The sequence below is a fragment of the Chiloscyllium plagiosum genome, unplaced genomic scaffold, assembly GCF_037043375.1.
Source record: "Chiloscyllium plagiosum isolate Xiang-an unplaced genomic scaffold, Cpla_swu_hap1 HiC_scaffold_21, whole genome shotgun sequence".
Lineage (NCBI taxonomy): Eukaryota > Metazoa > Chordata > Chondrichthyes > Orectolobiformes > Hemiscylliidae > Chiloscyllium > Chiloscyllium plagiosum.
In genome coordinates this window covers 49,537,748-49,563,280 of record NW_028270159.1, presented here as the reverse complement: position 1 = coordinate 49,563,280, position 25,533 = coordinate 49,537,748, and the positions used below count along the sequence as shown (strand labels likewise).

The 25,533-nt window shown below is 64.6% G+C and overlaps 1 protein-coding gene across 1 annotated transcript in view; it reads left to right on the top strand.

Moving 5' to 3' along the window:
- Nucleotides 1-25,533, top strand: part of LOC148146143 (uncharacterized) — a 135,238-nt gene that overhangs the window by 47,637 nt on the left and 62,068 nt on the right. The window contains 3 exon segments of the mRNA XM_087998691.1: nt 106-595; nt 3,205-3,393; nt 3,704-4,241. Of these exon segments, the coding sequence (XP_087854817.1) occupies nt 106-595; nt 3,205-3,393; nt 3,704-4,241 (1,217 nt within the window).

The window sequence follows — 25,533 nt, the reverse complement described above, 5'->3', positions numbered from 1 at the left end:
CTCAGACTCCCGGCCTCAGTGTGTACTCAGACCCCCGGCCTCAGTGTGGACTCAGACTCCCGGCCTCAGCACGGACTCAGACCCCCGGCCTCAGTGTGGACTCAGACTCCCGGCCTCAGTACGGACTCAGACTCCCGGCCTCAGTGTGGACTCAGACCCCCGGCCTCAGTGTGGACTCAGACTCCCGGCCTCAGTGTGGACTCAGACCCCCAGCCTCAGCGTGGACTCAGACTCCTGGCCTCAGCACGGACTCAGACTCCTGGCCTCAGTGTGGACTCAGACTCCCGGCCTCAGCGTGGACTCAGACTCCCGGCCTCATTGTGGACTCAGACTCCCGGCCTCAGCACGGACTCGGACTCCCGGCCTCAGCTCGGACTCAGACTCCCGGCCTCAGTGTGGACTCAGACTCCCGGCCTCAGCGTGGACTCAGACTCCCGGCCTCAGCACGGACTCAGACTCCTGGCCTCAGTGTGGACTCAGACTCCCGGCCTCAGCGTGGACTCAGACTCCCGGCCTCAGCGTGGACTCAGACTCCTGGCCTCAGTGTGGACTCAGACTCCCGGCCTCAGCGTGGACTCAGACTCCTGGCCTCAGTGTGGACTCAGACTCCCGGCCTCAGTGTGGACTCAGACCCCCGGCCTCAGTGTGGACTCAGACTCCCGGCCTCAGTGTGGACTCAGACCCCCAGCCTCAGCACGGACTCAGACTCCCAGCCTCAGTGCGGACTCAGACTCCCGGCCTCAGTGTGGACTCAGATTCCCGGCCTCAGTTTGGACTCAGACTCCCGGCCTCAGTGTGGACTCAGACTCCCGGACTCAGCGTGAACTCAGACTCCCGGCCACTGCTCGTACTCAGACACCCGGCCTCAGTGTGGACTCAGACACCCGGCCTCTGCGTGGACTCAGACACCCGGCCTCATTGTGGTCTCAGACTCCCGGCCTCAGTGTGGACTCAGACTCCCGGCCTCAGCACGGACTCAGACTCCCGTCCTCAGTGTGGACTCAGACTCCCGGCCTCAGTGTGGACTCAGACTCCCGGCCTCAGTGTGGTCTCAGACTCCCGGCCTCAGCACGGACTCAGACTCCCGGCCTCAGTGTGGTCTCAGACTCCCGGCCTCAGCACGGACTCAGACTCACGGTCTCAAAGTGGACTCAGACTCCCGTCCTCAGTGTGGACTCAGACTCCCGGCCTCAGTATGGACTCAGACTCCTGGCCTCTGCATGGACTCAGACTCCCGGCCTCAGTGTGGACTCTGACTCCTGGCCTCAGCGTGGACTCAGACTCCCGGCCTCAGTGTGGACTCTGACTCCCGGCCTCAGCGTGGACTCAGACTCCCGGCCTCAGTGTGGACTCAGACACGGGCCTCAGTGTGGACTCAGACTCCCAGCCTCAGTGTGGACTCAGACTCCCGGCCTCAGTGTGGACTCAGACTCCTGGCCTCTGCACGGACTCAGACTCCCGGCCGCAGCACGGACTCAGACTCCCGGCCTCAGTGTGTACTCAGACTCCCAGCCTCAGTGTGGACTCAGACTCCTGGCCTCAGCACGGACTCAGACTCCCGGCCTCAGTGTTGACTCAGACTCCCGGCCTCAGTGTGGACCCAGACTCCCGGCCTCAGCACGGACTCCGACTCCCGGCCTCAGTGTGGACTCAGACTCGTGGCCTCAGTGTGGACTCAGACTCGTGGCCTCAGTGTGGACTCATTCTCCCGGCCTCAGTGTGGACTCAGACTCCCGGCCTCAAAGTGGACTCAGACCCCTGGCCTCAGCACGGACTCAGACTCCCGGCCTCAGTGTTGACTCAGACTCCCGGCCTCAGTGTGGACCCAGACTCCCGGCCTCCGCACGGACTCCGACTCCCGGCCTCAGTGTGGACTCAGACTCCCGGCCTCAGCACGGACTCAGACTCCCGGCCTCAGTGTGGACTCAGACTCCCGGCCTCTGCACGGACTCAGACCCCCGGCCTCAGTGTGGACTCAGACTCCCAGCCTCAGTGTGGACTCAGACTCACTGCCTCAAAGTGGACTCAGACTCCCGGCCTCAGCACGGACTCATTCTCCCGGCCTCACTGTGGACTCAGACCCCTGGCCTCTGCACGGACTCAGACTCCCGGCCTCAAAGTGGACTCAGTCTCCGGGCCTCAGTGTGGACTCTGACTCCCGGCCGCAGTGTGGACTCAGACTCCGGGCCTCAGTGCGGACTCAGACTCCCGGCCTCAGTGTGGACTCAGACTCCCGGCCTCAGTGTGGACTCAAACTCCCGGCCTCAGTGTGGACTCAGACTCCCGGCCTCAGTGTGGACTCAGACTCCCGGCCTCAGTGTGGACTCAGACCCCCGGCCTCAGCACGGACTCAGACTCCCGGCCTCAGTGTGGACTCAGACTCCTGGCCTCAGTGTGGACTCAGACTCACTGCCTCAAAGTGGACTCAGACTCCCGGCCTCAGCACGGACTCATTCTCCCGGCCTCACTGCGGACTCAGACTCCTGGCCTCTGCACGGACTCAGACTCCCGGCCTCAAAGTGGACTCAGTCTCCGGGCCTGAGTGTGGACTCTGACTCCCGGCCGCAGTGTGGACTCAGACTCCGGGCCTCAGTGTGGACTCAGACTCCCGGCCTCAGCGTGGACTCAGACTCCCGGCCTCAGTGTGGACTCGGACTCCTGGCCTCAGCACGGTCTCAGACTCCCGGCCTCAGTGTGGACTCAGACTCCCGGCCTCTGCACGGACTCAGACTCCCGGGTGCAGCACGGACTCAGACTCCCGGCCTCAGTGTGGACTCAGACTCCCAGCCTCCGTGTGGACTCAGACTCCCGGCCTCAGTGTGGTCTCAGACCCCCGGCCTCAGTGTGGACTCAGACTCCCGGCCTCAGTGTGGACTCTGACTCCCAGCCTCAGTGTGGACTCAGACTCCCGGCCTCAGTGTGGACTCAGACTCCCGGCCTCAGTGTGGACTCAGACTCCCGGCCTCAGTGTGGACTCAGACTCCCGGCCTCAGCGTGGACTCAGACTCCCGGCCTCAGTGTGGACTCAGACTCCCGGCCTCAGTGTGGACTCAGACTCCCGGCCTCAGTGTGGACTCAGACTCCCGGCCTCAGTGTGGACTCAGACTCCCGGCCTCAGCGTGGACTCAGACTCCCGGCCTCAGTGTGGACTCTGACTCCCAGCCTCAGTGTGGACTCAGACTCCCGGCCTCTGTGTGGACTCAGATCACGGACTCAGCAGGGACTCAGACTCCCGGCCTCAGTGTGGACTCAGACTCCTGGCCTCAGCATGGTCTCAGACTACCGGCCTCAATGTGGACTCAGACTCCCGGCCTCAGTGTGGACTCAGACTCCCGGCCTCAGTGTGGTCTCAGACCCCCGGCCTCAGCACGGACTCCGACTCCCGGCCTCAGCGTGGACTCAGACTCCCGGCCTCAGTGTGGACTCAGACTCCCGGCCTCAGTGTGGACTCATACTCCCGGCCTCAGTGTGGACTCAGACTCCCGGCCTCAGCACGGACTCAGACTCCCGGCCTCAGTGTGGACTCAGACTCCCGGCCTCAGCACGGACTCAGACCCCCGGCCTCAGTGTGGACTCAGACTCCCGGCCTCAGTACGGACTCAGACTCCCGGCCTCAGTGTGGACTCAGACCCCCGGCCTCAGTGTGGACTCAGACTCCCGGCCTCAGTGTGGACTCAGACCCCCAGCCTCAGCGTGGACTCAGACTCCCGGCCTCAGCACGGACTCAGACTCCTGGCCTCAGTGTGGACTCAGACTCCCGGCCTCAGCGTGGACTCAGACTCCCGGCCTCATTGTGGACTCAGACTCCCGGCCTCAGCACGGACTCGGACTCCCGGCCTCAGCTCGGACTCAGACTCCCGGCCTCAGTGTGGACTCAGACTCCCGGCCTCAGCGTGGACTCAGACTCCCGGCCTCAGCACGGACTCAGACTCCTGGCCTCAGTGTGGACTCAGACTCCCGGCCTCAGCGTGGACTCAGACTCCCGGCCTCAGTGTGGACTCAGACTCCCGGCCTCAGCACGGACTCGGACTCCCGGCCTCAGCTCGGACTCAGACTGCCGGCCTCAGTGTGGACTCAGACCCCCGGCCTCAGTGTGGACTCAGACTCCCGGCCTCAGTGTGGACTCAGACCCCCAGCCTCAGCACGGACTCAGACTCCCAGCCTCAGTGCGGACTCAGACTCCCGGCCTCAGTGTGGACTCAGATTCCCGGCCTCAGTTTGGACTCAGACTCCCGGCCTCAGTGTGGACTCAGACTCCCGGACTCAGCGTGAACTCAGACTCCCGGCCACTGCTCGTACTCAGACACCCGGCCTCAGTGTGGACTCAGACACCCGGCCTCTGCGTGGACTCAGACACCCGGCCTCATTGTGGTCTCAGACTCCCGGCCTCAGTGTGGACTCAGACTCCCGGCCTCAGCACGGACTCAGACTCCCGTCCTCAGTGTGGACTCAGACTCCCGGCCTCAGTGTGGACTCAGACTCCCGGCCTCAGTGTGGTCTCAGACTCCCGGCCTCAGCACGGACTCAGACTCCCGGCCTCAGTGTGGTCTCAGACTCCCGGCCTCAGCACGGACTCAGACTCACGGTCTCAAAGTGGACTCAGACTCCCGTCCTCAGTGTGGACTCAGACTCCCGGCCTCAGTATGGACTCAGACTCCTGGCCTCTGCATGGACTCAGACTCGCGGCCTCAGTGTGGACTCTGACTCCTGGCCTCAGCGTGGACTCAGACTCCCGGCCTCAGTGTGGACTCTGACTCCCGGCCTCAGCGTGGACTCAGACTCCCGGCCTCAGTGTGGACTCAGACACGGGCCTCAGTGTGGACTCAGACTCCCAGCCTCAGTGTGGACTCAGACTCCCGGCCTCAGTGTGGACTCAGACTCCTGGCCTCTGCACGGACTCAGACTCCCGGCCGCAGCACGGACTCAGACTCCCGGCCTCAGTGTGTACTCAGACTCCCAGCCTCAGTGTGGACTCAGACTCCTGGCCTCAGCACGGACTCAGACTCCCGGCCTCAGTGTTGACTCAGACTCCCGGCCTCAGTGTGGACCCAGACTCCCGGCCTCAGCACGGACTCCGACTCCCGGCCTCAGTGTGGACTCAGACTCCCGGCCTCAGCACGGACTCAGACTCCCGGCCTCAGTGTGGACTCAGACTCCCGGCCTCAGCACGGACTCAGACCCCCGGCCTCAGTGTGGACTCAGACACCCAGCCTCAGTGTGGACTCAGACTCACTGCCTCAAAGTGGACTCAGACTCCCGGCCTCAGCACGGACTCATTCTCCCGGCCTCACTGTGGACTCAGACTCCTGGCCTCTGCACGGACTCAGACTCCCGGCCTCAAAGTGGACTCAGTCTCCGGGCCTCAGTGTGGACTCTGACTCCCGGCCGCAGTGTGGACTCAGACTCCGGGCCTCAGTGTGGACTCAGACTCCCGGCCTCAGTGTGGACTCAGACTCCCGGCCTCAGTGTGGACTCAAACTCCCGGCCTCAGCACGGACTCCGACTCCCGGCCTCTGCACGGACTCAGACTCCCGGCCTCAGTGTGGACTCAGACTCCCGGCCTCAGTGTGGACTCAGACTCCTGGCCTCAGTGTGGACTCAGACTCACTGCCTCAAAGTGGACTCAGACTCCCGGCCTCAGCACGGACTCATTCTCCCGGCCTCACTGCGGACTCAGACTCCTGGCCTCTGCACGGACTCAGACTCCCGGCCTCAAAGTGGACTCAGTCTCCGGGCCTGAGTGTGGACTCTGACTCCCGGCCGCAGTGTGGACTCAGACTCCGGGCCTCAGTGTGGACTCAGACTCCCGGCCTCAGCGTGGACTCAGACTCCCGGCCTCAGTGTGGACTCGGACTCCTGGCCTCAGCACGGTCTCAGACTCCCGGCCTCTGCACGGACTCAGACTCCCGGGTGCAGCACGGACTCAGACTCCCGGCCTCAGTGTGGACTCTGACTCCCAGCCTCCGTGTGGACTCAGACTCCCGGCCTCAGTGTGGTCTCAGAACCCCGGCCTCAGTGTGGACTCAGACTCCCGGCCTCAGTGTGGACTCTGACTCCCAGCCTCAGTGTGGACTCAGACTCCCGGCCTCAGTGTGGACTCAGACTCCCGGCCTCAGTGTGGACTCAGACCCCCAGCCTCAGCGTGGACTCAGACTCCCGGCCTCAGTGTGGACTCAGACTCCCGGCCTCAGTGTGGACTCAGACTCCCGGCCTCAGCGTGGACTCAGACTCCCGGCCTCAGCGTGGACTCAGACTCCCGGCCTCAGTGTGGACTCAGACTCCCGGCCTCAGCGTGGACTCAGACTCCTGGCCTCAGCATGGACTCAGACTCCCGGCCTCAGTGTGGACTCAGACTCCCGGCCTCAGTGTGGACTCAGACCCCCAGCCTCAGCGTGGACTCAGACTCCCGGCCTCAGCACGGACTCCGACTCCCGGCCTCAGCGTGGACTCAGACTCCCGGCCTCAGTGTGGACTCAGACTCCCGGCCTCAGTGTGGACTCAGACTCCCGGCCTCAGTGTGGACTCTGTCTCCCGGCCTCAGCGTGGACTCAGACTCCCGGCCTCAGCACGGACTCCGACTCCCGGCCTCAGCGTGGACTCAGACTCCCGGCCTCAGTGTGGTCTCAGACCCCCGGCCTCAGCACGGACTCAGACTCCCGGCCTCAGTGTGGACTCAGACTCCCGGCCTCAGTGTGGTCTCAGACCCCCGGCCTCAGCACGGACTCAGACTCCCGGCCTCAGTACGGACTCAGACTCCCAGCCTCCGTGTGGACTCAGACTCCCGGCCTCAGCACGGACTCAGACTCCCGGCCTCAGTGTGGACTCAGACTCCCGGCCTCAGTGTGGACTCAGACTCCCGGCCTCAGTGTGGACTCAGAGTCCCGGCCTCAGTGTGGACTCAGACTCCCGGCCTCAGTACGGACTCAGACTCCCGGCCTCAGTGTGGACTCAGACCCCCGGCCTCAGTGTGGACTCAGACTCCCGGCCTCAGTGTGGACTCAGACTCCCGGCCTCAGCGTGGACTCAGACTCCCGGCCTCAGTACGGACTCAGACTCCCGGCCTCAGTGTGGACTCAGACCCGCGGCCTCAGTACGGACTCAGACTCCCGGCCTCAGTGTGGACTCAGACCCCCGGCCTCAGTGTGGACTTAGACTCCCGGCCTCAGTGTGGACTCAGAACCCCAGCCTCAGCGTGGACTCAGACTCCTGGCCTCAGTGTGGACTCAGACTCCCGGCCTCAGCGTGGACTCAGACTCCTGGCCTCAGTGTGGACTCAGACTCCCGGCCTCAGTGTGGACTCAGACTCCCGGCCTCAGCACGGACTCGGACTCCCGGCCTCAGCACGGACTCAGACTCCCGGCCTCAGCGTGGACTCAGACTCCCGGCCTCAGCACGGACTCTGCCTCTCGGCCTCATCACACACTCCGAGTCCCGGCCTCAGCACACTCTCTGGCTACCGGCCTCAGCACAGACTCAGACTCCCAGCCTCAGTGCGGACTCAGACTCCCGGCCTCAGTGTGGACTCAGACTCCTGGCCTCAGTGTGGACTCAGACTCCCAGCCTCAGTGCGGACTCAGACTCCCGGCCTCAGTGTGGACTCAGATTCCCGGCCTCAGTTTGGACTCAGACTCCCGGCCTCAGTGTGGACTCAGACTCCCGGACTCAGCGTGAACTCAGACTCCCGGCCTCTGCTCGTACTCAGACACCCGGCCTCAGTGTGGACTCAGACTCCCGGCCTCTGCGTGGACTCAGACACCCGGCCTCATTGTGGTCTCAGACTCCCGGCCTCAGTGTGGACTCAGACTCCCGGCCTCAGCACGGACTCAGACTCCCGTCCTCAGTGTGGACTCAGACTCCCGGCCTCAGTGTGGACTCAGACTCCCGGCCTCAGTGTGGACTCAGACTCCTGGCCTCAGTGTGGACTCAGACTCACTGCCTCAAAGTGGACTCAGACTCCCGGCCTCAGCACGGACTCATTCTCCCGGCCTCACTGCGGACTCAGACTCCTGGCCTCTGCACGGACTCAGACTCCCGGCCTCAAAGTGGACTCAGTCTCCGGGCCTGAGTGTGGACTCTGACTCCCGGCCGCAGTGTGGACTCAGACTCCCGGCCTCAGCGTGGACTCAGACTCCCGGCCTCAGTGTGGACTCGGACTCCTGGCCTCAGCACGGTCTCAGACTCCCGGCCTCTGCACGGACTCAGACTCCCGGGTGCAGCACGGACTCAGACTCCCAGCCTCCGTGTGGACTCAGACTCCCGGCCTCAGTGTGGTCTCAGAACCCCGGCCTCAGTGTGGACTCAGACTCCCGGCCTCAGTGTGGACTCTGACTCCCAGCCTCAGTGTGGACTCAGACTCCCGGCCTCAGTGTGGACTCAGACTCCCGGCCTCAGTGTGGACTCAGACCCCCAGCCTCAGCGTGGACTCAGACTCCCGGCCTCAGTGTGGACTCAGACTCCCGGCCTCAGTGTGGACTCAGACTCCCGGCCTCAGCGTGGACTCAGACTCCCGGCCTCAGCGTGGACTCAGACTCCCGGCCTCAGTGTGGACTCAGACTCCCGGCCTCAGCGTGGACTCAGACTCCTGGCCTCAGCATGGACTCAGACTCCCGGCCTCAGTGTGGACTCAGACTCCCGGCCTCAGTGTGGACTCAGACTCCCGGCCTCAGTGTGGACTCAGACCCCCAGCCTCAGCGTGGACTCAGACTCCCGGCCTCAGCACGGACTCCGACTCCCGGCCTCAGCGTGGACTCAGACTCCCGGCCTCAGTGTGGTCTCAGACCCCCGGCCTCAGCACGGACTCAGACTCCCGGCCTCAGTACGGACTCAGACTCCCGGCCTCAGTGTGGACTCAGACTCCCGGCCTCAGTGTGGACTCAGACTCCCGGCCTCAGTGTGGACTCAGAGTCCCGGCCTCAGTGTGGACTCAGACTCCCGGCCTCAGTACGGACTCAGACTCCCGGCCTCAGTACGGACTCAGACTCCCGGCCTCAGTGTGGACTCAGACACCCGGCCTCAGTGTGGACTCAGACTCCCGGCCTCAGTACGGACTCAGACTCCCGGCCTCAGTGTGGACTCAGACCCGCGGCCTCAGTACGGACTCAGACTCCCGGCCTCAGTGTGGACTCAGACCCCCGGCCTCAGTGTGGACTCAGACTCCCGGCCTCAGTGTGGACTCAGACCCCCAGCCTCAGCGTGGACTCAGACTCCTGGCCTCAGTGTGGACTCAGACTCCCGGCCTCAGCGTGGACTCAGACTCCCGGCCTCAGTGTGGACTCAGACTCCCGGCCTCAGCACGGACTCGGACTCCCGGCCTCAGCACGGACTCAGACTCCCGGCCTCAGCGTGGACTCAGACTCCCGGCCTCAGCACGGACTCTGCCTCTCGGCCTCATCACACACTCCGAGTCCCGGCCTCAGCACACTCTCTGGCTACCGGCCTCAGCACAGACTCAGACTCCCAGCCTCAGTGCGGACTCAGACTCCCGGCCTCAGTGTGGACTCAGATTCCCGGCCTCAGTTTGGACTCAGACTCCCGGCCTCAGTGTGGACTCAGACTCCCGGACTCAGCGTGAACTCAGACTCCCGGCCTCTGCTCGTACTCAGACACCCGGCCTCAGTGTGGACTCAGACTCCCGGCCTCTGCGTGGACTCAGACACCCGGCCTCATTGTGGTCTCAGACTCCCGGCCTCAGTGTGGACTCAGACTCCCGGCCTCAGCACGGACTCAGACTCCCGTCCTCAGTGTGGACTCAGACTCCCGGCCTCAGTGTGGTCTCAGACACCCGGCCTCTGCTCGTACTCAGACTCACGGTCTCAAAGTGGACTCAGACCTCCGGCCTCAGTGTGGAGTCAAATTCCCGGCCTCAGTATGGACTCAGACTCCTGGCCTCTGCATGGACTCAGACTCCCGGCCTCAGTGTGGACTCTGACTCCTGGACTCAGCGTGGACTCAGACTCCCGGCCTCAGTGTGGACTCTGACTCCCGGCCTCAGTGTGGACTCTGACTCCTGGACTCAGCGTGGACTCAGACTCCCGGCCTCAGTGTGGACTCTGACTCCTGGATTCAGCGTGGACTCAGACTCCCGGCCTCAGTGTGGACTCTGACTCCTGGACTCAGCGTGGACTCAGACTCCCGGCCTCAGTGTGGACTCTGACTCCCGGCCTCAGTGTGGACTCAGACTCACGGCCTCATTGTGGACTCAGACTCACGGCCTCATTGTGGACTCAGACTTCCGGCCTAAGTGTGGACTCAGACACCCGGCCTCAGTGTGGACTCAGACACCCGGCCTCAGCGTGGACTCAGACTCCCGGCCTCAGTGTGGACTCAGACACCCGGCCTCAGTGTGGACTCAGACTCCCGGCCTCAGTGTGGACTCAGACTCACGGCCTCATTGTGGACTCAGACACCCGGCCTCAGCGTGGACTCAGACTCCCGGCCGCAGCACGGACTCAGACTCCCGGCCTCAGTGTGGACTCAGACTCCTGGCCTCAGCACGGACTCAGACTCCTGGCCACAGTGTGGACTCAGACTCCAGGCCTCATTGTGGACTCAGACTCCCGGCCTCAGTGTGGACTCTGACTCCCAGCCTCAGTGTGGACTCAGACTCCCGGCCTCAGTGTGGACTCTGACTCCCAGCCTCAGTGTGGACTCAGACTTCCGGCCACAGTGTGGACTCAGACTCCTGGCCTCAGCACAGTCTCAGACACCTGGCCTCAGCACGGACTCCGACTCCTGGCCCCAGCACGGACTCATTCTCCCGGCCTCAGTGTGGACTCAGACTCGTGGCCTCAGTGTGGACTCAGACTCGTGGCCTCAGTGTGGACTCAGACTCCCGGCCTCAAAGTGGACTCAGACCCCCGGCCTCAGCACGGACTCAGACTCCCGGCCTCAGTGTTGACTCAGACTCCCGGCCTCAGTGTGGACCCAGACTCCCGGCCTCAGCATGGACTCCGACTCCCGGCCTCAGTGTGGACTCAGACTCCCGGCCTCAGCACGGACTCAGACTCCCGGCCTCAGTGTGGACTCAGACTCCCGGCCTCTGCACGGACTCAGACCCCCGGCCTCAGTGTGGACTCAGACTCCCAGCCTCAGTGTGGACTCAGACTCACTGCCTCAAAGTGGACTCAGACTCCCGGCCTCAGCACGGACTCATTCTCCCGGCCTCACTGTGGACTCAGACTCCTGGCCTCTGCACGGACTCAGACTCCCGGCCTCAAAGTGGACTCAGTCTCCGGGCCTCAGTGTGGACTCTGACTCCCGGCCGCAGTGTGGACTCAGACTCCGGGCCTCAGTGCGGACTCAGACTCCCGGCCTCAGTGTGGACTCAGACTCCCGGCCTCAGTGTGGACTCAAACTCCCGGCCTCAGCACGGACTCCGACTCCCGACCTCTGCACGGACTCAGACTCCCTGCCTCAGTGTGGACTCAGACCCCCGGCCTCAGCACGGACTCAGACTCCCGGCCTCAGCGTGGACTCAGACTCCCGGCCTCAGTGTGGACTCAGACTCCCGGCCTCAGTACGGACTCAGACTCCCAGCCTCCGTGTGGACTCAGACTCCCGGCCTCAGCGTGGACTCAGACTCCCGGCCTCAGTGTGGACTCAGACTCCCGGCCTCAGCGTGGACACAGACTCCCGGACTCAGTGTGGACTCAGACTCCCGGCCTCAGCGTGGACTCAGACTCCCGGCCTCAGTGTGGACTCAGACTCCCGGCCTCAGTGTGGACTCAGACTCCCGGCCTCAGTGTGGACTCAGACTCCTGGCCTCAGTGTGGACTCAGACTCCCGGCCTCAGCACGGACTCCGACTCCCGGCCTCAAATTGGACTCAGACTCCCGGCCTCAGTGTGGACTCAGACCCCCGGCCTCAGTGTGGACTCAGACTCCCGGCCAAAGCACGGACTCAGACTCCTGGCCTCAGTGTGGACTCAGACCCCCGGCCTCAGTGTTGACTCAGACCCCCGGCCTCAGTGTTGACTCAGTCTCCTGGCCTCAGTGTGGACTCAGACCCCCGGCCTCAGTGTGGACTCAGACTCCCGGCCTCAGTGTGGTCTCGGACTCCCGGCCTCAGCACGGACTCAGACTCCCGGCCTCAGTGTGGACTCAGACTCCCGGCCTCAGCGTGGACTCAGACTCCCGGCCTCAGCACGGACTCTGCCTCTCGGCCTCATCACACACTCCGAGTCCCGGCCTCAGCACACTCTCTGGCTACCGGCCTCAGCACAGACTCAGACTCCCAGCCTCAGTGCGGACTCAGACTCCCGGCCTCAGTGTGGACTCAGATTCCCGGCCTCAGTTTGGACTCAGACTCCCGGACTCAGCGTGAACTCAGACTCCCGGCCTCTGCTCGTACTCAGACACCCGGCCTCAGTGTGGACTCAGACTCCCGGCCTCTGCGTGGACTCAGACACCCGGCCTCATTGTGGTCTCAGACTCCCGGCCTCAGTGTGGACTCAGACTCCCGGCCTCAGCACGGACTCAGACTCCCGTCCTCAGTGTGGACTCAGACTCCCGGCCTCAGTGTGGTCTCAGACTCCCGGCCTCAGCACGGACTCAGACTCCCGGCCTCAGTGTGGTCTCAGACTCCCGGCCTCAGCACGGACTCAGACTCACGGTCTCAAAGTGGACTCAGACCTCCGGCCTCAGTGTGGAGTCAAATTTCCGGCCTCAGTATGGACTCAGACTCCTGGCCTCTGCATGGACTCAGACTCCCGGCCTCAGTGTGGACTCTGACTCCTGGACTCAGCGTGGACTCAGACTCCCGGCCTCAGTGTGGACTCTGACTCCCGGCCTCAGCGTGGACTCAGACTCCCGGCCTCAGTGTGGACTCAGACTCCCGGCCTCAGTGTGGACTCAGACTCACGGCCTCATTGTGGACTCAGACTTCCGACCTAAGTGTGGACTCAGACTCCTGGCCTCTGCACGGACTCAGACTCCCGGCCGCAGCACGGACTCAGACTCCCGGCCTCAGTGTGTACTCAGACTCCCAGCCTCAGTGTGGACTCAGACTCCTGGCCTCAGCACGGACTCAGACTCCCGGCCTCAGTGTGTACTCAGACTCCCAGCCTCAGTGTGGACTCAGACTCCTGGCCTCTGCACGGACTCAGACTCCCGGCCGCAGCACGGACTCAGACTCCCGGCCTCAGTGTGTACTCAGACTCCCAGCCTCATTGTGGACTCAGACTCCCGGCCTCAGTGTGGACTCTGACTCCCAGCCTCAGTGTGGACTCAGACTTCCGGCCACAGTGTGGACTCAGACTCCTGGCCTCAGCACAGTCTCAGACACCTGGCCCCAGCACGGACTCATTCTCCCGGCCTCAGTGTGGACTCAGACTCGTGGCCTCAGTGTGGACTCAGACTCCCAGCCTCAAAGTGGACTCAGAACCCCGGCCTCAGCACGGACTCAGACTCCCGGCCTCAGTGTGGACCCAGACTCCCGGCCTCAGCACGGACTCCGACTCCCGGCCTCAGTGTGGACTCAGACTCCCGGCCTCAGCACGGACTCAGACTCCCGGCCTCAGTGTGGACTCAGACTCCCGGCCTCTGCACGGACTCAGACCCCCGGCCTCAGTGTGGACTCAGACTCCCAGCCTCAGTGTGGACTCAGACTCACTGCCTCAAAGTGGACTCAGACTCCCGGCCTCAGCACGGACTCATTCTCCCGGCCTCACTGTGGACTCAGACTCCTGGCCTCTGCACGGACTCAGACTCCCGGCCTCAAAGTGGACTCAGTCTCCGGGCCTCAGTGTGGGCTCTGACTCCCGGCCGCAGTGTGGACTCAGACTCCGGGCCTCAGTGTGGACTCAGACTCCCGGCCTCAGTGTGGACTCAGACTCCCGGCCTCAGTGTGGACTCAAACTCCCGGCCTCAGCACGGACTCCGACTCCCGGCCTCTGCACGGACTCAGACTCCCGGCCTCAGTGTGGACTCAGACCCCCGGCCTCAGCACGGACTCAGACTCCCGGCCTCAGTGTGGACTCAGACTCCTGGCCTCAGTGTGGACTCAGACTCACTGCCTCAAAGTGGACTCAGACTCCCGGCCTCAGCACGGACTCATTCTCCCGGCCTCACTGCGGACTCAGACTCCTGGCCTCTGCACGGACTCAGACTCCCGGCCTCAAAGTGGACTCAGTCTCCGGGCCTGAGTGTGGACTCTGACTCCCGGCCTCAGCGTGGACTCAGACTCCCGGCCTCAGTGTGGACTCAGACACGGGCCTCAGTGTGGACTCTGACTCCCAGCCTCAGTGTGGACTCAGACTCCCGGCCTCAGTGTGGACTCTGACTCCCAGCCTCAGTGTGGACTCAGACCCCCAGCCTCAGCGTGGACTCAGACTCCCGGCCTCAGTGTGGACTCAGACTCCCGGCCTCAGTGTGGACTCAGACTCCCGGCCTCAGCGTGGACTCAGACTCCCGGCCTCAGTGTGGACTCAGATCACGGACTCAGCAGGGACTCAGACTCCCGGCCTCAGTGTGGACTCAGACTCCCGGCCTCAGCGTGGACTCAGACTCCCGGCCTCAGTGTGGTCTCAGACCCCCGGCCTCAGCACGGACTCAGACTCCCGGCCTCAGTACGGACTCAGACTCCCGGCCTCAGTGTGGACTCAGACTCCCGGCCTCAGTGTGGACTCAGACTCCCGGCCTCAGCGTGGACTCAGACTCCCGGCCTCAGTGTGGTCTCAGACCCCCGGCCTCAGCACGGACTCAGACTCCCGGCCTCAGTACGGACTCAGACTCCTGCCCTCAGTGTGGGGCTCAGACTCCCGGCCTCAGCGTGGACTCAGACTCCCGGCCTCATCGTGGACTCAGACTCCCGGCCTCAGTGTGGACTCAGACTCCCGGCCTCAGTGTGGACTCATACTCCCGGCCTCAGTGTGGTCTCAGACCCCCGGCCTCAGCACGGACTCAGACTCCCGGCCTCAGTGTGGACTCAGACTCCCGGCCTCAGTGTGGTCTCAGACCCCCGGCCTCAGCACGGACTCAGACTCCCGGCCTCAGTACGGACTCAGACTCCCGGCCTCAGTGTTGACTCAGACTCCCGGCCTCAGTACGGACTCAGACTCCCAGCCTCCGTGTGGACTCAGACTCCCGGCCTCAGAACAGACTCAGACCCCCGGCCTCAGTGTGGACTCAGACTCCCGGCCTCAGTGTGGACTCAGATTCCCGGCCTCAGTACGGACTCAGACTCCCGGCCTCAGTGTGGACTCAGACCCCCGGCCTCAGTGTGGACTCAGACTCCCGGCCTCAGTACGGACTCAGACTCCCGGCCTCAGTGTGGACTCAGACCCGCGGCCTCAGTACGGACTCAGACTCCCGGCCTCAGTGTGGACTCAGACCCCCGTCCTCAGTGTGGACTCAGACTCCCGGCCTCAGTGTGGACTCAGACCCCCAGCCTCAGCGTGGACTCAGACTCACGGCCTCAGCACGGACTCAGACTTCCGGCCTCAATGTGGACTCAGACTCCCGGCCTCAGCACGGACTCAGACTCCCGGCCTCTGTGTGGACTCAGATTCCCGGCCTCAGTGTGGACTCAGACTCCCGGCCTCAGTGTGGACTCAGACTCCCGGCCTCAGCACGGACATCAGAATCCCGGCCTCAGTGTGGACTCAGACTCCCAACCTCAGTGTGGACTCAGACTCCCGGCCTCAGTGTGGACTCCGACTCCTGGCCTCAGGACGGACTCAGACTCCCGGCCTCAGTGTGGACTCAGGCTCCCGGCCTCAGTGTGGACTCAGACTCCCGGACTCTGCAAGGACTCAGACTCCCGGCCTCAGTGTGGTCTCAGACTCCCGGCCTCAGTGTGGACTCAGACTCCCAGCCTCAGCACGGACTCCGACTCCCGGCCTCAGCACGGTCTCCGACTCCCGGCCTCAAAGTGGACTCCGACTCCCGGCCTCAGTGTGGACTCAGACTCCCGGCCTCAGTGTGGACTCAGACTCCCGGCCTCAGCGTGGACACAGACTCCCGGCCTCAGTGTGGACTCAGACTCCCGGACTCAGTGTGGACTCAGACTCCCGGCCTCAGCTCGGACTCAGACTCCCGGCCTCAGCACGGACTCAGACTCCCGGCCTCAGTGTGGACTCAGACTCCCGGCCTCAGCGTGGACTCAGACTCCCGGCCTCAGTGTGGACTCAGACTCCCGGCCTCAGTGTGGACTCAGACTCCCGGCCTCAGTGTGGACTCAGACTCCTGGCCTCAGTGTGGACTCAGACTCCCGGCCTCAGCACGGACTCCGATTCCCGGCCTCAAATTGGACTCAGACTCCCGGCCTCAGTGTGGACTCAGACCCCCGGCCTCAGTGTGGACTCAGACTCCCGGCCTCAGCACGGTCTCCGACTCCGGGCCTCAAAGTGGACTCCGACTCCCGGCCTCAGTGTGGACTCAGACTCCCGGCCTCAGTGTGGACTCAGACTCCCGGCCTCAGCGTGGCCACAGACTCCCGGACTCAGTGTGGACTCAGACTCCCGGCCTCAGCGTGGACTCAGACACCCGGACTCAGTGTGGACTCAGACTCCCGGCCTCAGCGTGGACTCAGACTCCCGGCCTCAGCTCGGACTCAGACTCCCGGCCTCAGTGTGGACTCAGACTCCCGGCCTCAGCGTGGACTCAGACTCCCGGCCTCAGTGTGGACTCAGACTCCCGGCCTCAGTGTGGACTCAGACTCCCGGCCTCAGCACGGGCTCCGACTCCCGGCCTCAAATTGGACTCAGACTCCCGGCCTCAGTGTGGACTCAGACCCCCGGCCTCAGTGTTGACTCAGACCCCCGGCCTCAGTGTTGACTCAGACTCCTGGCCTCAGTGTGGACTCAGACCCCCGGCCTCAGTGTGGACTCAGACTCCCGGCCTCAGTGTTGACTCAGACTCCCGGCCTCAGTGTGGACTCAGACTCCCGGCCTCAGCGTGGACTCAGACTCCCGGCCTCAGTGTGGACTCAGACTCCCGCCCTCAGTGTGGACTCAGACTCCCGGCCTCAGTGTGGACTCAGACTCCCGGCCTCTGTACGGACTCAGACTCCCGGCCTCAGTACGGACTCAGACTCCCAGCCTCCGTGTGGACTCTGACTCCCGTCCTCAGCACGGACTCAGACTCCCGGCCTCAGTGTGGACTCAGACTCCCGGCCTCAGTGTGGACTCAGACCCCCGGCCTCAGTGTGGACTCAGACTCCCGCCCTCAGTTGGACTCTGACTCCCGGCCTCAGCGTGGACTCAGACTCCCGGCCTCAGTGTGGACTCAGACTCCCGCCCTCAGTGTGGACTCAGACTCCCGGCCTCGTGTGGACTCTGACTCCCGGCCTCAGCGTGGACTCAGACTCCAGGCCTCAGTGTGGACTCAGGCTCCCGCCCTCAGTGTGGACTCAGACTCCCGGCCTCAGTGTGGACTCAGATCCCGGCCTCAGTGTGGACTCAGACTCCCGGCCTCTGCACGGACTCAGACACCCGGCCTCAGCGTGGACTCAGACTCCCGGCCTCTGCACGGACTCAGACACCCGGCCTCAGCGTGGACTCAGACTCCCGGCCTCAGTGTGGACTCAGACTCCCGGCCTCAGTACGGACTCCGACTCCCGGCCTCAGCGTGGACTCAGACTCCCGGCCTCAGTGTGGACTCAGACTCCCGGCCTCAGTACGGACTCAGACTCCCGGCCTCAGTGTGGACTCAGACTCCCGGCCTCTGTACGGACTCAGACTCCCGGCCTCAGTACGGACTCCGACTCCCGGCCTCAGTGTGGACTCAGGCTCCCGGCCTCAGCGTGGACTCAGACCCCCGGCCTCAGTGTGGACTCAGATTCCCGGCCTCAGTGTGGACTCAGACTCCCGGCCTCAGCGTGGACTCAGATTCCCGGCCTCAGTGTGGACTCAGACTCCCGGCCTCAGTACGGACTCAGACTCCCGGCCTCAGCGTGGACTCAGATTCCCGGCCTCAGTGTGGACTCAGACTCCCGGCCTCAGTGTGGACTCAGACTCCCGGCCTCAACACGGACTCAGACTCCTGGCCTTAGCGTGGACTCAGACTCCCGGCCTCAGTGTGGACTCAGACTCCCGGCCTCAGTGTGGACTCAGACTCCCGGCCTCAGTGTGGACACAGACACCCGCCCTCAGTTGGACTCTGACTCCCGGCCTCAGCGTGGACTCAGACTCCCGGCCTCAGTGTGGACTCAGACTCCCGCCCTCAGTGTGGACACAGACACCCGGCCTCGTGTGGACTCTGACTCCCGGCCTCAGCGTGGACTCAGACTCCAGGCCTCAGTGTGGACTCAGGCTCCCGCCCTCAGTGTGGACTCAGACTCCCGGCCTCAGTGTGGACTCAGATCCCGGCCTCAGTGTGGACTCAGACTCCCGGCCTCTGCACGGACTCAGACACCCGGCCTCAGCGTGGACTCAGACTCCCGGCCTCAGTGTGGACTCCGACTCCCAGCCTCAGCGTGGACTCAGACACCCAGCCTCAGTGTGGACTCAGACTCCCGGCCTCAGTACGGACTCCGACTCCCGGCCTCAGCGTGGACTCAGACTCCCGGCCTCAGTGTGGACTCAGACTCCCGGCCTCAGTGTGGACTCAGACTCCCGGCCTCTGTACGGACTCAGACTCCCGGCCTCAGTACGGACTCCGACTCCCGGCCTCAGTACGGACTCCGACTCCCGGCCTCAGCACGGACTCAGACTCCCGGCCTCAGCACGGACTCAGACTCCCGGCCTCAGCACGGACTCAGACTCCCGGCCTCAGTGTGGACTCAGACTCCCGGCCTCAGCGTGGACTCAGACCCCCGGCCTCAGTGTGGACTCAGATTCCCGGCCTCAGTGTGGACTCAGACTCCCGGACTCAGTACGGACTCAGACTCCCGGCCGCAGCACGGACTCAGACTCCCGGCATCAGTACGGACTCAGACTCCCGGCCTCAGTGTGGACTCAGATTCCCGGCCTCAGTGTGGACTCAGACTCCCGGCCTCAGTGTGGACTCAGACTCCCGGCCTCAGCACGGACTCAGACTCCCGGCCTCAGTGTGGACTCAGGCTCCCGGCCTCAGCGTGGACTCAGACCCCCGGCCTCAGTGTGGACTCAGGCTCCCGGCCTCAGTGTGGACGCAGACTCCCGGCCTCAGCGTGGACTCAGACTCCCGGCCTCAGCGTGTACTCAGACCCCCGGCCTCAGTGTGGACTCAGGCTCCCGGCCTCAGCGTGGACTCAGACCCCCGGCCTCAGTGTGGACTCAGGCTCCCGCCCTCAGTGTGGACTCTGACTCCCAGCCTCAGCGTGGACTCAGACTCCCGGCCTCAGTGTGGACTCAGATCCCGGCCTCAGCACGGACTCAGACTCCCGGCCTCTGCACGGTCTCAGACTCCCAGCCACAGCACGGACCCAGACTCCCGGCCGGAGCACGGACTCAGACTCCCGGCCGCAGCACGGACTCAGACTCCCGGCCTCAGTGTGGACTCAGACTCCCGGCCTCAGTACAGACTCAGACTCCCGGCCTCAGTGTGGACTCAGACTCCCGGCCTCAGTACAGACTCAGACTCCCGGCCTCTGCACGGTCTCAGACTCCCGGCCGGAGCACGGACTCCGACTCCCGGCCTCAGTGTGGACTCAGTCTCCCGGCCTCAGTACGGACTCCGACTCCCGGCCTCAGTGTGGACTCAGACTCCCAGCCTCAGTGTGGACTCAGACTCCCGGCCTCAGTACGGACTCAGACTCCCGGCCTCAGTGTGGACTCAGACTCCCGGCCTCTGTACGGACTCAGACTCCCGGCCTCAGTACGGACTCCGACTCCCGGCCTCAGTGTGGACTCAGGCTCCCGGCCTCAGCGTGGACTCAGACCCCCGGCCTCAGTGTGGACTCAGATTCCCGGCCTCAGTGTGGACTCAGACTCCCGGCCTCAGCGTGGACTCAGATTCCCGGCCTCAGTGTGGACTCAGACTCCCGGCCTCAGTACGGACTCAGACTCCCGGCCTCAGCGTGGACTCAGACTCCCGGCCTCAGTGTGGACTCAGACTCCCGGCCTCAGTGTGGACTCAGACTCCCGGCCTCAACACGGACTCAGACTCCTGGCCTTAGCGTGGACTCAGACTCCCGGCCTCAGTGTGGACTCAGACTCCCGGCCTCAGTGTGGACTCAGACTCCCGGCCTCAGTGTGGACACAGACACCCGCCCTCAGTTGGACTCTGACTCCCGGCCTCAGCGTGGACTCAGATTCCCGGCCTCAGTGTGGACTCAGACTCCCGGCCTCAGTGTGGACTCAGACTCCCGGCCTCAACACGGACTCAGACTCCTGGCCTTAGCGTGGACTCAGACTCCCGGCCTCAGTACGGACTCCGACTCCCGGCCTCAGCGTGGACTCAGACTCCCGGCCTCAGTGTGGACTCAGACTCCCGGCCTCAGTACGGACTCAGACTCCCGGCCTCAGTGTGGACTCAGACTCCCGGCCTCAGCGTGGACTCAGATTCCCGGCCTCAGTGTGGACTCAGACTCCCGGCCTCAGTGTGGACTCAGACTCCCGGCCTCAACACGGACTCAGACTCCTGGCCTTAGCGTGGACTCAGACTCCCGGCCACAGTACGGACTCCGACTCCCGGCCTCAGCGTGGACTCAGACTCCCGGCCTCAGTGTGGACTCAGACTCCCGGCCTCAGTACGGACTCAGACTCCCGGCCTCAGTGTGGACTCAGACTCCCGGCCTCTGTACGGACTCAGACTCCCGGCCTCAGTACGGACTCCGACTCCCGGCCTCAGTGTGGACTCAGGCTCCCGGCCTCAGCGTGGACTCAGACCCCCGGCCTCAGTGTGGACTCAGATTCCCGGCCTCAGTGTGGACTCAGACTCCCGGCCTCAGCGTGGACTCAGATTCCCGGCCTCAGTGTGGACTCAGACTCCCGGCCTCAGTACGGACTCAGACTCCCGGCCTCAGCGTGGACTCAGATTCCCGGCCTCAGTGTGGACTCAGACTCCCGGCCTCAGTGTGGACTCAGACTCCCGGCCTCAACACGGACTCAGACTCCTGGCCTTAGCGTGGACTCAGACTCCCGGCCTCAGTGTGGACTCAGACTCCCGGCCTCAGTGTGGACTCAGACTCCCGGCCTCAGTGTGGACACAGACACCCGCCCTCAGTTGGACTCTGACTCCCGGCCTCAGCGTGGACTCAGACTCCCGGCCTCAGTGTGGACTCAGACTCCCGCCCTCAGTGTGGACACAGACACCCGGCCTCGTGTGGACTCTGACTCCCGGCCTCAGCGTGGACTCAGACTCCAGGCCTCAGTGTGGACTCAGGCTCCCGCCCTCAGTGTGGACTCAGACTCCCGGCCTCAGTGTGGACTCAGATCCCGGCCTCAGTGTGGACTCAGACTCCCGGCCTCTGCACGGACTCAGACACCCGGCCTCAGCGTGGACTCAGACTCCCGGCCTCAGTGTGGACTCCGACTCCCAGCCTCAGCGTGGACTCAGACACCCAGCCTCAGTGTGGACTCAGACTCCCGGCCTCAGTACGGACTCCGACTCCCGGCCTCAGCGTGGACTCAGACTCCCGGCCTCAGTGTGGACTCAGACTCCCGGCCTCAGTGTGGACTCAGACTCCCGGCCTCAGTACGGACTCCGACTCCCGGCCTCAGTGTGGAGTCTGACTCCAGGCCTCAGCACGGACTCAGACTCCCGGCCTCAGCACGGACTCAGACTCCCGGCCTCAGCACGGACTCAGACTCCCGGCCTCAGTGTGGACTCAGGCTCCCGGCCTCAGCGTGGACTCAGACCCCCGGCCTCAGTGTGGACTCAGATTCCCGGCCTCAGTGTGGACTCAGACTCCCGGACTCAGTACGGACTCAGACTCCCGGCCGCAGCACGGACTCAGACTCCCGGCATCAGTACGGACTCAGACTCCCGGCCTCAGTGTGGACTCAGATTCCCGGCCTCAGTGTGGACTCAGACTCCCGGCCTCAGTGTGGACTCAGACTCCCGGCCTCAGCACGGACTCAGACTCCCGGCCTCAGTGTGGACTCAGGCTCCCGGCCTCAGCGTGGACTCAGACCCCCGGCCTCAGTGTGGACTCAGGCTCCCGGCCTCAGTGTGGACGCAGACTCCCGGCCTCAGCGTGGACTCAGACTCCCGGCCTCAGCGTGTACTCAGACCCCCGGCCTCAGTGTGGACTCAGGCTCCCGGCCTCAGCGTGGACTCAGACCCCCGGCCTCAGTGTGGACTCAGGCTCCCGCCCTCAGTGTGGACTCTGACTCCCAGCCTCAGCGTGGACTCAGACTCCCGGCCTCAGTGTGGACTCAGATCCCGGCCTCAGCAGGGACTCAGACTCCCGGCCTCAGTGTGGACTCAGACTCCCGGCCTCAGCACGGACTCAGACTCCCGGCCTCTGCACGGTCTCAGACTCCCAGCCACAGCACGGACCCAGACTCCCGGCCGGAGCACGGACTCAGACTCCCGGCCGCAGCACGGACTCAGACTCCCGGCCTCAGTGTGGACTCAGACTCCCGGCCTCAGTACAGACTCAGACTCCCGGCCTCTGCACGGTCTCAGACTCCCGGCCGGAGCACGGACTCCGACTCCCGGCCTCAGTGTGGACTCAGTCTCCCGGCCTCAGTACGGACTCCGACTCCCGGCCTCAGTGTGGACTCAGACTCCCAGCCTCAGTGTGGACTCAGACTCCCGGCCTCAGTACGGACTCAGACTCCCGGCCTCAGTGTGGACTCAGACTCCCGGCCTCTGTACGGACTCAGACTCCCGGCCTCAGTACGGACTCCGACTCCCGGCCTCAGTGTGGACTCAGGCTCCCGGCCTCAGCGTGGACTCAGACCCCCGGCCTCAGTGTGGACTCAGATTCCCGGCCTCAGTGTGGACTCAGACTCCCGGCCTCAGCGTGGACTCAGATTCCCGGCCTCAGTGTGGACTCAGACTCCCGGCCTCAGTACGGACTCAGACTCCCGGCCTCAGCGTGGACTCAGATTCCCGGCCTCAGTGTGGACTCAGACTCCCGGCCTCAGTGTGGACTCAGACTCCCGGCCTCAACACGGACTCAGACTCCTGGCCTTAGCGTGGACTCAGACTCCCGGCCTCAGTGTGGACTCAGACTCCCGGCCTCAGTGTGGACTCAGACTCCCGGCCTCAGTGTGGACACAGACACCCGCCCTCAGTTGGACTCTGACTCCCGGCCTCAGCGTGGACTCAGACTCCCGGCCTCAGTGTGGACTCAGACTCCCGCCCTCAGTGTGGACACAGACACCCGGCCTCGTGTGGACTCTGACTCCCGGCCTCAGTGTGGACTCAGACTCCAGGCCTCAGTGTGGACTCAGGCTCCCGCCCTCAGTGTGGACTCAGACTCCCGGCCTCAGTGTGGACTCAGATCCCGGCCTCAGTGTGGACTCAGACTCCCGGCCTCTGCACGGACTCAGACACCCGGCCTCAGCGTGGACTCAGACTCCCGGCCTCAGTGTGGACTCCGACTCCCAGCCTCAGCGTGGACTCAGACACCCAGCCTCAGTGTGGACTCAGACTCCCGGCCTCAGTACGGACTCCGACTCCCGGCCTCAGCGTGGACTCAGACTCCCGGCCTCAGTGTGGACTCAGACTCCCGGCCTCAGTGTGGACTCAGACTCCCGGCCTCTGTACGGACTCAGACTCCCGGCCTCAGTACGGACTCCGACTCCCGGCCTCAGTGTGGACTCAGACTCCCGGCCTCAGCACGGACTCAGACTCCCGGCCTCAGCACGGACTCAGACTCCCGGCCTCAGTGTGGACTCAGGCTCCCGGCCTCAGCGTGGACTCAGACCCCCGGCCTCAGTGTGGACTCAGATTCCCGGCCTCAGTGTGGACTCAGACTCCCGGACTCAGTACGGACTCAGACTCCCGGCCGCAGCACGGACTCAGACTCCCGGCATCAGTACGGACTCAGACTCCCGGCCTCAGTGTGGACTCAGATTCCCGGCCTCAGTGTGGACTCAGACTCCCGGCCTCAGTGTGGACTCAGACTCCCGGCCTCAGCACGGACTCAGACTCCCGGCCTCAGTGTGGACTCAGGCTCCCGGCCTCAGCGTGGACTCAGACCCCCGGCCTCAGTGTGGACTCAGGCTCCCGGCCTCAGTGTGGACGCAGACTCCCGGCCTCAGCGTGGACTCAGACTCCCGGCCTCAGCGTGTACTCAGACCCCCGGCCTCAGTGTGGACTCAGGCTCCCGGCCTCAGCGTGGACTCAGACCCCCGGCCTCAGTGTGGACTCAGGCTCCCGCCCTCAGTGTGGACTCTGACTCCCAGCCTCAGCGTGGACTCAGACTCCCGGCCTCAGTGTGGACTCAGATCCCGGCCTCAGCAGGGACTCAGACTCCCGGCCTCAGTGTGGACTCAGACTCCCGGCCTCAGCACGGACTCAGACTCCCGGCCTCTGCACGGTCTCAGACTCCCAGCCACAGCACGGACCCAGACTCCCGGCCGGAGCACGGACTCAGACTCCCGGCCGCAGCACGGACTCAGACTCCCGGCCTCAGTGTGGACTCAGACTCCCGGCCTCAGTACAGACTCAGACTCCCGGCCTCAGTGTGGACTCAGACTCCCGGCCTCAGTACAGACTCAGACTCCCGGCCTCTGCACGGTCTCAGACTCCCGGCCGGAGCACGGACTCCGACTCCCGGCCTCAGTGTGGACTCAGTCTCCCGGCCTCAGTACGGACTCCGACTCCCGGCCTCAGTGTGGACTCAGACTCCCAGCCTCAGTGTGGACTCAGTCTCCCGGCCTCAGCACGGACTCAGACTCCGGGCCTCAGCACGGACTCAGACTCCCGGCCTCAGTGTGGACTCAGACTCCCGGCCTCAGCACGGACTCAGACTCCGGGCCTCAGCACGGACTCCGACTCCCGGCCTCAGTGTGGACTCAGTCTCCCGGCCTCAGTACGGACTCAGACTCCTGGCCTCAGTGTGGACTCAGACCCCTGGCCTCAGTGTGGACTCAGACTCCCGGCCTCAGTACGGACTCAGACTCCTGGCCTCAGTGTGGACTCAGACTCCCGGCCTCAGTGTGGACTCAGACTCCAGGCCTCAGTACGGACTCAGACTCCCGGCCGCAGCACGGACTCAGACTCCCGGCCTCAGTACGGACTCAGACTCCCAGCCTCCGTGTGGACTCAGACTCCCGGCCTCAGCACGGACTCAGACTCCCGGCCTCAGCACGGACTCAGACTCCCGGCCTCAGTGTGGACTCAGGCTCCCGGCCTCAGTGTGGACTCAGGCTCCCGGCCTCAGCGTGGACTCAGACCCCCGGCCTCAGTGTGGACTCAGGCTCCCGGCCTCAGTGTGGACTCAGACTCCAGGCCTCAGCGTGTACTCAGACCCCCGGCCTCAGTGTGGACTCAGGCTCCCGGCCTCAGTGTGGACTCAGACTCCAGGCCTCAGCGTGTACTCAGACCCCCGGCCTCAGTGTGGACTCAGGCTCCCGCCCTCAGTGTGGACTCTGACTCCCAGCCTCAGTGTGGACTCAGACTCCCGGCCTCAGTGTGGACTCAGATCCCGGCCTCAGCAGGGACTCAGACTCCCGGCCTCAATGTGGACTCAGATCCCGGCCGCAGCACGGACTCA